At 44.1% G+C, this 13,513-nt stretch overlaps 1 protein-coding gene across 6 annotated transcripts in view; it reads left to right on the top strand.

The window, feature by feature from the left end:
• Positions 1-6,536, top strand: part of adgrg6 (adhesion G protein-coupled receptor G6) — a 122,780-nt gene extending 116,244 nt beyond the window's left edge. For 5 of the 6 annotated variants that reach the window (XM_072580317.1, XM_072580312.1, XM_072580315.1 and 2 more), the window contains one exon: positions 3,396-6,536. In XM_072580317.1, the coding sequence (XP_072436418.1) occupies positions 3,396-3,574 (179 nt within the window). In that variant the 3' untranslated portion in view covers positions 3,575-6,536. The remainder of the gene's footprint in view (positions 1-3,395) is intronic. The other variant, XM_072580316.1, reaches the window with a different exon arrangement.
• Positions 6,537-13,513: the final 6,977 nt, after the last annotated feature.

Raw genomic sequence — 13,513 nt, 5'->3', positions numbered from 1 at the left:
TTGAAGTCACAAGCGTTTGGAGTGCTGCCCTTTCATCAGGTGGTTGTGATTTCAAATAAATCTGTTGGACTATAACCTAGTGTCATGTGACTTCTGACTTTGTCCACCCAAGTCCAAAACCCACGCCTCCACATCTTTCATGTGATGTAATCCTCACAAGTAAGTATTTGTTATCTGAAATAATTGCTTTTGAACTGAACATTTTCGGAATGCAGTCACTAGGCCCGAAACGCTAGCTCTGCTTTCTCTCTGTAGATGCTGCCAAGCCCACTGAGTTTCTCCAACAAAGCTTTCTGGCATTGATCTCCAGCATCTGCACTTCCTTGAAGTCAGCCAATTTGTTGTGGGTCAGCCACGCACAGGTCAGACCAGGCAAAGATGGCAGATTTCTTTCTTTAAAGGACATGAGCAAACCAGATAGGCTTTATGACCTCATGACCCCTCTATGACCTCATCCCACCCTATCTCTCGGACCCCCACCAGCCAGCTGACACCTCATGCGCGTACTGTTCTGGACCCTGGCATTTACAATCTGCGGTTGACGGCTGTGCCTTCACCTGGGCCCAAATCTCTGAAATTCCTTCCCCAAACCTCTCATTTCCCCCTTTAAACCTTGGCCACGCTTTTGGTCACCCGCCTTTATGAATCCTTGTGCATGCCTCAATATCAAAATTAATTTGGTGATGAACTTTCGAAGCGCCCAGGCACGTTTTACGGCATTTAAGAAAAAAGGTGCTGTCTGAATGCAGAATGGTTGTTGTTGTTGGTGTCACTATTACGCAAACAGAAAATGCCTGCTTTTTTTTTTCATTATTGTCTGTGGAGGCTGTCCGGATCAGCAAGTGGATCTTATGCTAGCTGGGACTGACTCCTGTCGGTATTGGAGGATTACAGTCTGAACCAATCAGGTTTCACTTTCTGAGTGAGGCAGCATCCGAGAAGCAGGAGAATCGACATTTCGGGCATTAGCCCATATTCTGCTGAAGGTCCTATGCCTGAAACATCGATTCTTCTGCTCCTTGGACGCTGCCTGACCTGCTGTGCTTTTCCAGCACCACACTCTCGACTCTGATCTCCAGCATTTGCAGTCCTCGCTTTCTCCTCGATTTCACTTTCCCTCAATAACGTTGTGTCCAGACATTGAAACGTTTGAAATGAGCTGATGGTTACTGAGGATTACAGGGATGTCTTGTCTTTTTTTTTTGTAGGGTAATGTACAGCTATTGAAATTATGTTTGAACTTTTCATATTCTTATTTGAAAGCAGAGTCACTGGTAGGCAGGGCAGTGGTGTTTGGTACACTTGTTTTTATTGCTCAGTGCATTGAGTATAGGAGTTGAGAGGTTATGTTGTAGTTGTACAGGACATTGGTTTGGCTACTTTTGGAATACTGCATAGAGTTCTGGTCTCTCTGCTATAGGAAAGATGTTGTGAAACTTGAAAGGGTTCAGAATAGATTTAATAGGATGTTGCCAGGATTGGAGGGTGTGAGCTACAAGGAGAGGCTGAATAGGCTGGGCCTATTTTCCCTGGAGTGTCGAAGGCTGCGGGGTGACCTTATCGAGGTGTATAAAATCATAAGGGGCATAGATAAGGTGAATAGTCAAGGCCTTTTTTCCCAAAGTTAGGGAATCCAAAACTAGAGGGCATAGATTTAAGGTGAGAGGGGAAAGATTTAAAGGGAACTAAGGGGCAACTTTTTCACCCAGAGAGTGGTACGTGTTTGGAATGAGCTTCCAGAGGAAGTGCCGGAGACTGGTACAATTACAACATTTAAAAGGCACCTAGATGGGTATATGAAAAGGAAGGATTTAGAGGGATATGGGCCAAATGCTGCCAAATGGGACAAGATTAGGTTAGGGTATCTGGTCAGCTTGGATGAGTCTAATTCAATGCTGTACATCTCTATGACTCCGTTTCTAGTCCGATATAGAACTAATTTTACCAAAATTGACTGCAGAACATTTTTTTAGATAGAACTCATGTTTCTATCCCCAAACACGTTCGGACATAGGAACAGGAGTAGGCCATTCAGCCCCTCAAGCCGATTCCACCATTCAATGAGATCCTGGCTGATCTGTGATGTAACTCTATATATCTGCCTTTGGCCCATATCCCTTAATATCTTTGCTCAACAAAATTTTATCCTTCTCAGATTTAAAATCAGCAACTGATCCAGCATCAACTGCCATATGTGGAAGAGAGTTCCAAATCTCTGCCACCTCTTGTGTGCAGAAGTGCTACCTCACATCTCTCCTGAACAAATTGATTGTGACAACTCTGTTTGCTGTCAAGTTATGGAGTTGCTAAGATTCTGAAACAAAATGGGGAGTGAGATTGGAGTGTTGAGCACTTAGATTTAATTCACTACAACAATTGCAACTGTAATTCACACACAAAATGTTACCAGGGTCAATGAGGGCACCAAAACAGGCATCAAAGGAAAAAGACTGGAGGTTTTACAGTTTTGCCAGAGGCATGGAGTAAGGGTCATGCGGTCAGTGTGTTGCAGTACCTTAGAGGAAGCTCCTGGTGAAAGGAGCCTGACTGAAGGTGCTTGCTCACGTCCCCTCTGTCTAAAACCTCCTGAATCGCTCCTACTGCTCAGGGTGCTTTTGTGTTTACGCTAGTGACAGGGATGTGTTGTAACAATGCCAGGTAACCCACTGCATGTTTGATCTAACTCTTTGTCGTCACATGTCACAGCCTCACCGAAATTGCAATGATTACTTTGCTGTATAACATCGGTACAAATGTGTTCACTTAAGACTTATAAAGCCACAGTGACAGTGTTAAATTATGAGCTAGATGTTGCTAACATGTGGCAGGGAGGAGTTATGGACAGTATGTTCCATCAGGAACTCTGCAATCAAACAGTGACAGGGGAGGCAATGGCCTAGTGGTGTTATCACTGGACATTAATCCAGAGGCCCAGGTAATGTTCCAGGGGCCAGGTTTCGAATCCCACCATGGCAGATGGTGGAGTTGGAATTCAATAGAAATATGGAATTAAGAATCTATTGACGACTATGAATCCCTTGTCAGATCTGGTTCGCTCATGCCCTTTAGGGAAGGAAACTGCCATCCTTCCCTGGTCTGGCCTACATGTGACTCCCGACCCACAGCAGTATGGTTGACTCTTAAGTACCCTCTGGGCAATTAAGGATGGACAATAAATGATGCCCATGTCCTGTGAATGAGTGAGCTTGATGAGTTGAAAGATCCTCACTTTCCCAAAGCCCTAAACAAAGACAGGGTTGAGAAGGTAGAGTGAACATTCTTTGCGTGTAATGACTTGGTCTCTTTCCTAAATATGATCGTGTGTGCACATTATATCCTTGCCCAGTCTGGTCTGGCTGCCATATTTACGATGTCTGTTTAATTTCCCACCGCAGGCGGCCTCTTTGCAGCTGTGACGTCATCAAAGTTTGACCATCTGGATGCCCATCAGGAGCCCGTCTTTCCCACCCATAATGTCCTGGACAAGGTCACGAGCCAATACCCAACTCACTCGGACAACTTCTACAAGAACATCATGATGTCCGACAGCTTCAGCCACAGTACGAAATTCTGATGACCGAAAACCAAACACACGCAAGGAATGTTCCAGAAGGAGATGGGCCCAGAGTTGTGTGTGTGTGTGCGTGTGTGTGTGTGTGTGTGTGTGTGTGTGTGTGTGTGTGTGTGTGTGTGTGTGTGTCTGAGTCTGATAATAGATCATGGGTCACTCGACACAGATGAATGGTGGGAAAGGACAACAGGAAGAGGTGGAGAGAGTGGCACCTAACGTGCTGTTATTATTTGGGAGTGAATTGGAGGATGGAGATTTGATACAGCAGTCTAAATGATATTATTAACCAAATAGGCATTGGCTAACTGGTTTATTGATATCATCTAAACTCTGGAAGCTAAGTGTGATCGCTTATATTGTCTCTATCTAGTAGTTTTGTGTGTTGAAGTAATTGGTACAGGTCAGATCACATGTGGATTCCCATTCTGAGACTGTTGGGTCATACAGTGAACATATCAGTTCTGGGATCTAAGCTTGAATGCAGCCCACTATCCTATCCCCACCCTCTCCAACCTCCTTGCTCTTCCCCACCCAGTTGTCCTTCCCTATGAGATACCCATTTGAAATGAGATTGTGAGGCTTTGGCCCTGTTTCTGCTGTCCTCAGGGCTCAATGTAGGGAAGTTTGCCAATGGTTAGACCTGACTTGACAGTTTTCTCTCAGAGAGGCCCTGGGATGGGGAGTGTTTGCACTGATGCTCGGAGGTTAAAAGTTCCCCAGCTTCTAGTCTGAGCCACAAGGTAGTGCCAGAGGGGAGGGCACTTCACCCTGTTGCCCCTGATTGCTCTGGAATCGATTGTCACAGGCCCCAGAATAAGAAGGAACACACCACCCTGATAAATACTATGAACAATCACCAATAAGGAATGACAGCTTGGACTCAAGAAAGAGCTGAATTAGAATATTGAGATATCTGTGACACAGTTTGTACAGCTTCCTCATGCCTATAACAAGCAAAAAGAGAATTCATAGTGGAGAAACACGCCATTCGGCCCATCCAGTCCATTTTTGGGTTTATACTCCACATGAGTCTCCAGCCACTCGACTTCATCCAAACCATTGGGTCAAAAGGGTAGGTTGATACTAAGTGAACAGGAGGGTGGTAGTATTTGCAGCATATTACAGTAATCAGAAAAGAAGGTCTATGTGCCACCCAATGCAAAGGGCTTTCATTCCAAAGACAAGAGGTTCAGTTGAGAGCTGGGATTCACCCTGGCCGCCGTTACCTCAGTCAGTTTTGGTGGGAAGTGACTGGTTGGGGGCACAGGGAGATACTGTCAGCTCATCAGCAGAATAAGGAGTTGCTTGGCCTTGGGTACGGTGAGTGGCTGGGCAAAAACATTGCTGATCCCAGGTTTAAGCAACTCAGCTCCATCGTGAGGGCTGGGTTTGGGAGAGCGAAATAATCTAGCTGACCCATCAAGAGGCTGGGGTACAGGCTTGTTCGTAGGTGCGACTGGCTTTCCTTCTCTGAATCTGGCCCCATATGGTACACCTGACTGCCTCTGCAGGAGCTCACAATCGTAAAACAGGCTCCTCTGATGTTAAGCACTTTCTATGATTGAGCCCAGTTACCAGTTCAGGGAGCAAGGGATATTTTATCGTTATCATGATCACCCAAATTTAGCTGTGACTCCATTTGACCTCAGAAGGTACATTAGATCCATCACCAATGTTTGCAAACGGATTTGTCATGAAATGCTTGCAAATACTCCAGTATGTTCACCTGTGTCTTTTTTCTGGTGGTGTGTTTCCAGCTTTTTTTTCTTGCCTGCAGTACCACCAGCAACCTGGCAGTGGCGATGGCACCAATTGGAACATCAATGGGTGTTCAACACACCTTCAGAAAGCACATGGTAATGCAGCAATATCATTGAGCTCATTGTGGTTGGGACAGTGAGGTAAAAGGGAGAAGGTAAACTCACCTGGACACCACCACTGGTCTAGATCTTACAAGCCTGCAGTCTTTAAAGCAGGGAGTAAATGTGATCTTACAGAGAACAACAGGGGAGTGCTGGAAACATTCAGCAGGTGTGGAGAGGGAAACAGAGTTAACGTTTCAAGATGTTGCCCAAATGTCAGGCCGCTCTTGAGATGTTTTGAGGATGAGGCAGATGTAAAATCTTGATGTACTTGACTTCATTGACCTGGTCTGTGTGTGTGTGTGTGTGTGTGTGTGTGGCTGCACATGGCAACAAAGGGGGACCATAAAAATTAATGGCACACTTACTTCTGCAATAAGGAGGGGCCGTTCAGTGGTGAGATAGTATTGCCTGTGGTATAAGGTGCCATCAAACATGTCACTGTCTCCATGCAAGATAATATTCAAAAGGGATGCTTGAAAGGTTCACCTTTTGACCTTGCCCAACAGAAAAAGGGCTCATGCTGATTTCAGTAATCTAGACTTGTTGCAAATTGACAATCACCGCATTAGCTGTTTGTTCTGCAAAGTTAAGCACCTTTACTACTGTGTAGTAAATAAGGTAAAACAAAAATTACCGCAGATGCTGAAGGTCTGAAACAAAGCCAGAAATTGCTGGGGAAACCCAGCAGATCTGGCACTATCTTTGGAGAGAGAAAGTAGAGTTAATGTTTTGAGTCCAGTCTTCTGAAGAAACCGTGTTTCTCTCTCCATGGATGCTGCCAGACTAGCTGAGTTTCTTCAACACTTTCTGCTTTTGTTACAGTCTAAGTCCTTCTGTATGATGTTCCTGTGTGATTCTACAATGTGATTCCCCTCTCCTGACCCACTCCCTCCCTTATTGCCTTCTGTTGACATTTTGCTGATGTTAGTCTAGTCATTCCTGTAAATATTTATTTATTCTCGTCCTTGTCAATGTTGTTGAGTAGTTGCCATGCCATTTGTAAGTGTCAAGGTATTTTTAACTCTGTGAAACCATTTTGAACTGTTCTGATTTTCTTTGTTATTGTACAAAAATAAATAAATAAAAGCTTTACTCATTAATGCTTTGAATAAGGAAAGCGAACGTGCTATCGCCAAGTTTGTGGATGACACAAATATGTGTGGAAAGGCAAGAAGGGAGGATAACACACAGAATCTACAAAGGGACACAGACAGGTTAATTCAATGAGTAAAAAAGTTAAATAAAATCTGGAAAACTGTGAGGTTATGTATTTTGAATGTAAACATGGAGGAGCTGAATGGAGCAAGACTTCAGAAAGCACAAAATGCATAAATCGCAAAAAGCTAGCAATGTGTAATAAGGAAGACAAATGGAATATTGGCCTTTATTTTAAAGTGAATGTCATATAAACATAAGAAAGACTTATTGAATCAACACAAGTTCTTATTGGTTCCTTTACCAGGTTGATATTCTGGCACTGGAGGGGATCATAGGAAGCCTGACTTTGAGATTTTAAAGCTTTTCTTATGAGTATGTTGGCCTTGTGGGCATGGAATTGAGAAAAGTGAGAGGTGATCTTATTGAAACAAGTCAGATTCTTAAGGGGCTTGTCAGGGTGTTGTGGAGAGAATGTTCCCTCTCATGGGAGAGACTAAGATCAGAGACATTCATCTCAAAAGTAAGAAGTCATCCATCATTTCTTCTCTTAGAGGGGAGTGAATCTGTAAAACTCTTCTCTGACCTGTAGAGATCAGGTCATTAAGGACGTTCAAGTCTGAGAAACATTTCTAATCAGTACAGGGAGTTGAGGATTACACGAAAAACAAGGAATGCTGAATTAAGCATTATCAGAGTAGCCGTACTCTCAATGAGTGACGGAGAACTAGCTGAATAGAGTCATAGAGTCATACAGCACGGAAACAGACCCTTTGATCCAACATTACCATGCTGACCAAGTTCTCCATACTGAACTACTCCCACTTGTCTAAATTTGTTCCGTATACCTTTCAACCTTTCCTATTCATGTATTTACCCAAATGTCTTATAATGTCATAACTGTATCCATATCCACCATTTCCTCTGGCAGTTCATTCAACACACGAACCACCCTCTGTGTGAAAACATTTCTCCCTTTTGAAACTTCCTCCTCTTGCTAGGGAAATATGCCACCTAGATTTGAAATCCCCTACCCTGGGGAAATTACTGTTGCTCTTCACCTTATCTATGCTCCTCATGACCTTATAAACCTCAATAAGATAATAACCTCAAGCTCCTACACTCCAGTTAAAAAAAAAGTCTCAGCCGATCTAACCCAATCTTATAGCACCAGCCCTCCCCATTCCCAGCAACATCCTGGTCAATCTTGTCTGACCCCTTTTCCGTTTAATGATATCCTTCCTATGCCTCCCAAATTATCAACCAGATTGTTAATATAAATGATGGACCCAGCACCAATACCTCCACCACTACGCCCTGTCGTCAAGCCAATTTTGTATCCAGTTGGCGAAATCTTCCTGAATCCCACGTGATGTAACTTCTGCTCCTTGTCCTGTGGTGATCTCAGGTTGGAAACTGAGGAAGAACATTGAGGTGTCCTGAAATATCCATTTCACAATCAGTATGAAGAAATTATCGGTGAGTGACAGTGAGTTGACTTTATGAAATTGGATCATGGTGGATTCGGCCTGAGGGCTTCAGACATTTCAGATACAATTACTCACTAGAATCATTGAGACCACAGCATTTCAGAGGACACTACGTGACTGGAATGTCAAAGCAGTGCCTGGTCCAGCTTATCACTGCTGGGTCAGGAGTTCACCGCAAAATGAGAAACATTAGTTACAGAGTCAACTGCCCTCCCCAAATTTGTTTATGAGATCTCAGTGGGGGATTCATGTGAACATGGCATGAAGGATATAGGAGATAAATAATTCAGCCAGTTCCTAATTGCTCTCCAATGAGCCCGGCCTGCTGGAAATTGCCTGGATTAGACTCTTCCCCAGGATTATTACAACATGCTAATGTTTAATATGTGCATAACACGTGGATTATTCAGGAGGGGTTTCCAGTGCACAGGGCATTCTTACACAGCAACAATCAACATGCGAAGTAGCAAATGGGCTGAGGCATGCTGAGACAGAGGGATGGAGAAACAGGATTTACATTTGTATAGCACCTTTCCAACTTCAGGACATGCCGAAGCACTTTGTAGCTGATTGTTTTAAACTATTGTACGAGCTAGAGCAGCCAGGTTGCACACAACAATCGCCCATGTTTAATGTTGATCAGATCATTTCCGTGAGTGATAAATATTGCCCATAAAACTCCCTTATGATTGGTGCCATGGATACTTTTCATCCATCTGAAAAGGATGACTGAAAAGGTTTCATTCCATAAGCTAACATGTCAGACAGTACAGCAGCCTGCCAATACTGCTCAGTAAAATGTCTTACTCAGGTCTCTGGTAATTAAACCTATACCTTCTGATTGAGCAGCGAGAGGATAGGGAGGCAGGTGGAGACAGAGATTGAGACAGGCAGAGACAGAGTTAAAGGGGGAAGAACAGCATCCACACTTCAACACAATCAGCACCTTCACAGTGTGTGTGTGAGAGAGTGTTGTTTGAGAGTGTGTGTGAGTGTATGTGCACGTGTCTGTAGGTATATGTGTTTGGGTATGTGTGTGCATGTTTGTGTGTGTGTAGGTCGTTCTTCTGTAACATGATGGTTGTGTTCTTGCGCGACTCCGTATTTTAGAAAAATCGTGCTTCAGAAACAGCGTTTGAAGTGTTGGCGATGTAATGGCGTTACAGCCAACACATGATTTAAACGTTTGCGCTTTAGAAACGGTGTCACCAATTTGTCAATCCTGTTGGAGTGAATTTGTGTTAACGAAACAAGCATTATAGCAGAACGACCCGTATGTGCATGTGTGTATGTAAGTGTGTCTGTGTGTGTGCATACGTATGTATATTCACTTTGGAAAAAAGAATACAAGCCTGGACTACTTGCTAAACGGTGAGAAAATTCATAAAACCAAAGTACAGAGGGATCTGGGAGTGCTAGTTGAGGATTCTCTATAGGTAAACATGCAGGTTGAGTCCGTGATTAAGAAAGCGAATGCAATGTTGTCATTTATCTCAAGAGAGTTGGAACATAAACGCACCATTGTGCGACTGAGACTTTATAAAGCTCTGGTTAGGCCCCATTTGGAGTACTGTGTCCAGTTTTGGTCCCCACATGTCAGGAAGGACATACTGGCACTGGAGCGTGTCCAGCAGAGATTCACACGGATGATCCCTGGAATGGCAGGTCTAACATACAAGGAACGGCTGAGGATCCTGGGATTGTATTCATTGGAGTTTAGAAGATTAGGGGGAGATCTAATAGAAACTTACAAGATAATACATGGCTTGGAAAGGGTGGATGCTAGGAAATTGTTTCCGTTAGGCAAGGAGACTAGGACCCTTGGGCACAGCCTTAGAATTAGAGGGGGTAAATTCAGAACAGAAATGCGGAGACATTTCTTCAGTCAGAGAGTAGTGGGCCTGTGGAATTCATTGCCGCGGAGTGCAGTGGAGGCCGGGACGCTAAATGTCTTCAAGGCAGAAATTGATAAGTTCTTGATGTCACAAGGAATTAAGGGCTACGGGGAGAATGCGCGTAAGTGGAGTTGAAATGCCCATCAGGCATGATTGAATGGCGGAGTGGACTCGATGGGCCGAATGGCCTTACTTCCACTCCTATGTCTTATGGTCTGATGGTATGTGTGTATACTTATATGTGTGTGGTTGGGTGTATGTGCACGTGTGTACCTGTACGTTCGTGAGTGTGCATGTGTGTGTTTTTGTCTGTGAGTGTACACATTAAACTAATGTAAGATGCGGTAACCTCCCCAATCCCTGAAACTTTACCCTGCTTTTCCAGTTGTGGTCCAAAGACTTTGAGATAATGTTTTCAGAACGTCAAGAATTGAGAAGCAATTGGTGTCCTTACTCCAAATGCAGTTTCGTTTGTTCATTCCTGCGATATGGACATTGCAGAGCAGGCTAGACTTTTTTCCTAATTGCTATTTGTCCCTGGAGAAGGTGGTGGTGAACTGCCTTCTTGAAAAACTGCACTCTATCTGGTGTGGTAGACCCACAAGGGAGTTGCAGGATTTTGACCAAATGACAGTGAGGGAATGATTGATATAGTTCCAGGTCAGTGGGGTATGACTTAGAGGGGGAACTTGCAAGTGAAGATCTCCCTTTGCGTCTGCTGCCTTTGTCATTCTAGATGACAGTGATCATGGATTTGGAAACCATTGTCAGAGGAGCCTTCGTGAGTTACTGCAGTACCTTCATGTCGATGATATACACAGCTGAAACTGATGGTGAAGAGTGTGATTGAGATTGTGTGAGAAAGTTTAAACAGGAACAGCCTAAGCATACCCCAGAATTCCTCACCTCATGATTTTTAAAGTTAATTCACAAGATTATTCTCGTTTCAGCTAATGAATGGCTTGACCACACAGCACAGAGCTGTGTATAAACGTCTCGGGTGACACTCATTGCTCAGTGCTGAGGGAATGCTGCACTGGTGGTGGTACAGCTTTTAGGATTCCTGATGAAGGGCTTATGCCCGAAATGTCGATTCTCCTGCTCCTCAGATGCTGCCTGACCTGCTGTGCTTTTCCAGCACCACACTCTTGACTCTGATCTCCAGCATCTGCAGTCCTCACCTTCTCATAGCTTTTAGGTGCAGCCATAACTACCCTCCCAGAACACCTAGGTCCCACACACTGTTTCAGAAAAAAACAGGCGATCCTTCCAAGTGTCCCAACCAATAATCATCCCTCACCCAAAACCAATAAAACATCAATATCTGCTTTTTGTGGGAACTTGCAGTTGGGGGAATGTACAAACTGGGATTTTGTGTATCGGCCTGCCACTATGGCATGTCCTGAGATTGGGAAAGGTGCTGTACAAATGTGAGTCTTCTCTTTGAGAGAACTCTGTGGTAACCCATCGGCTATTACAGTGAACTTAATGGGATGTGCTTCTCCAACAGTCTCTCGCTGTTGGTTGTCCCTTCATGGAATCTGTATTCTTTGGGTTCTCTCGAACTTCAATATGCTTGCCGGCACTCTCAGAGTCATAGAGATCTACAGCACAGAAAAAGGCCCTTCAGCCCATTGTGTCTACACCAGTTAAAACCAACCACCTGATTATTTCTAACCCCATTTCCCAGCACTTGTCTCAATAGCCTTGGCATTGCAAGTGCGTATTTAAATAATACTTAAATATGATGACGGTTTCTGTCTCCACTATCCTTATGGTCAGAGAGCTCCAGATTCCCACCACTCACTGGGTGAAAAAAGTTTTTCCTCACATCTCGTCTAACTTCCTGTCCCCTCTCCTTAAATCTATTCTCTTTGGTCATTAATCGTTTTGTCAAAGGGAAAAGGTTCGGCCTATCTAGGCCCCTCCTGATATTACACCTCTCTGTCATGTATCCTCTCTATCTCCTTTGCTCTAAGGAAAATCTGTCTTCATTAGGAAAACTCTCCAGCCCAGGCAACATCCTGGTAAATCTCCCCTGCCCCCTCTCCAGTGCTATCAAATTCCTCTGTGGACTAACCAATGTTTTATAGAGTTCCACCATCACCTCCCTGCTCTTAAACTTTGTTCCGATTAATAAAGGCAAGTGCTTTCTTAACCACTTCATGGATTAGAGGGAGGAGTGTTGAAAGTAAAGATAAAGTTGGCATAGACCTTCTAGACATTAGGGCTACTCTGTCATTACAAAGAGTGAGAGAGACAGCTGGTGTGTTTTAACCTGAGGACCCCGCCATACTTCAGTTTGTGTCGGAATTCGGAATTGAACCTACACTGTCAGCATTGCCCTGCATTGTAAACTCAGCCGTCTAGTTCACCAACCCCTGAAGGTGCTGCGTCTGAATACAGGCCACACAGTTCACATCGTCTGTGGGAAACATAACTTGCTTCTGCTTCTACAAGCAACTGAAAAAGCTTAAATAATATGAGATGCTGACAAAAGAGTTCAAATGGTCTGGGGATTATGACCAAAGTTCGATTCCAGTCTCGGACTGTGTGGAGTTTGCACATTCTCCCTGTGTCTGCGTGGGTTTCCTCCGGGTGCTCTGGTTTCCTTCCACAGTACAAACATGTCCAGGTTAGGTGAACTGGCCATGCTAAATTGTCCATACTGTTCAGGGTTGTGTAGGCTAGGGGCATTAGTAAAGTAATAGGGTAGGGGAATGGGTCTGGGTGGGTTACCCTTTGGAGGGTCAGTATGGGCTTGTTGGGTTGAATGGCCTGTTTCCGCTCTGCAGGGCTTCTGCGAACAGGAACTATCTCCTACAACCTATTCTATCAGGCAGATGATACAGGAGCCTGAACACTCGCACCAACAGGTTCAGAGCAGCTCTTTCCCTCTGTTATTAGACTGCTGAATGGAAGTCTCTAGCCTTAAATAATGCTGACCCTGCTAGTGTTGATCTTGTCTAGTGCACGCCATACGCAATGTAACCTGGATGCCTCTGTCTAAGTCTTTTTGATATGTACATCCTTGCTCACTATGATCTGCCTGTACTGCTCATAAACTGTACTTCGATACACGTAACAATCAATAAATCAGTCAATTAATGCAGCCCTTTGAATCAGTTCAATTCTATTCTTGTCTGATTGGTACTTCACCCCTTGGTTCACTTTGCTTTCACACCATGTAACCGTTAGCACAGCTTGTTTGTTTGGGAGGAGTATTCCAGGTTTCCAAAACCCGCTGTGAAGAACAATCACCCCTGAATAACTCAGCTCGAATTTTCATCGTCAGCTTCCTCAATCTGCCTGAGGAAACAGCTTTTCTCTCTCTACCCTTGAAAATCCACACCTCAATTAGGGTCGCCCCTTCCCCTTTGACCTTTCAGGGTGATGTAAAACTAAATCAATGTAATTCATCAGTTGAATTCAAAGTGGCAAGAGGCTCAGCCTGACATTTGACAACTTAATGTAAATGGTACCGGTGCTGTGAACATAGACCTTTGCTGACCCTGACTCCATCAATTCCCAATAATG

Source organism: Chiloscyllium punctatum, chromosome 11 (genome assembly GCF_047496795.1).
Source record: "Chiloscyllium punctatum isolate Juve2018m chromosome 11, sChiPun1.3, whole genome shotgun sequence".
Lineage (NCBI taxonomy): Eukaryota > Metazoa > Chordata > Chondrichthyes > Orectolobiformes > Hemiscylliidae > Chiloscyllium > Chiloscyllium punctatum.
Note: the sequence above shows the minus strand (reverse complement) of the source record. Positions and strands in the feature narration are given on the sequence as shown.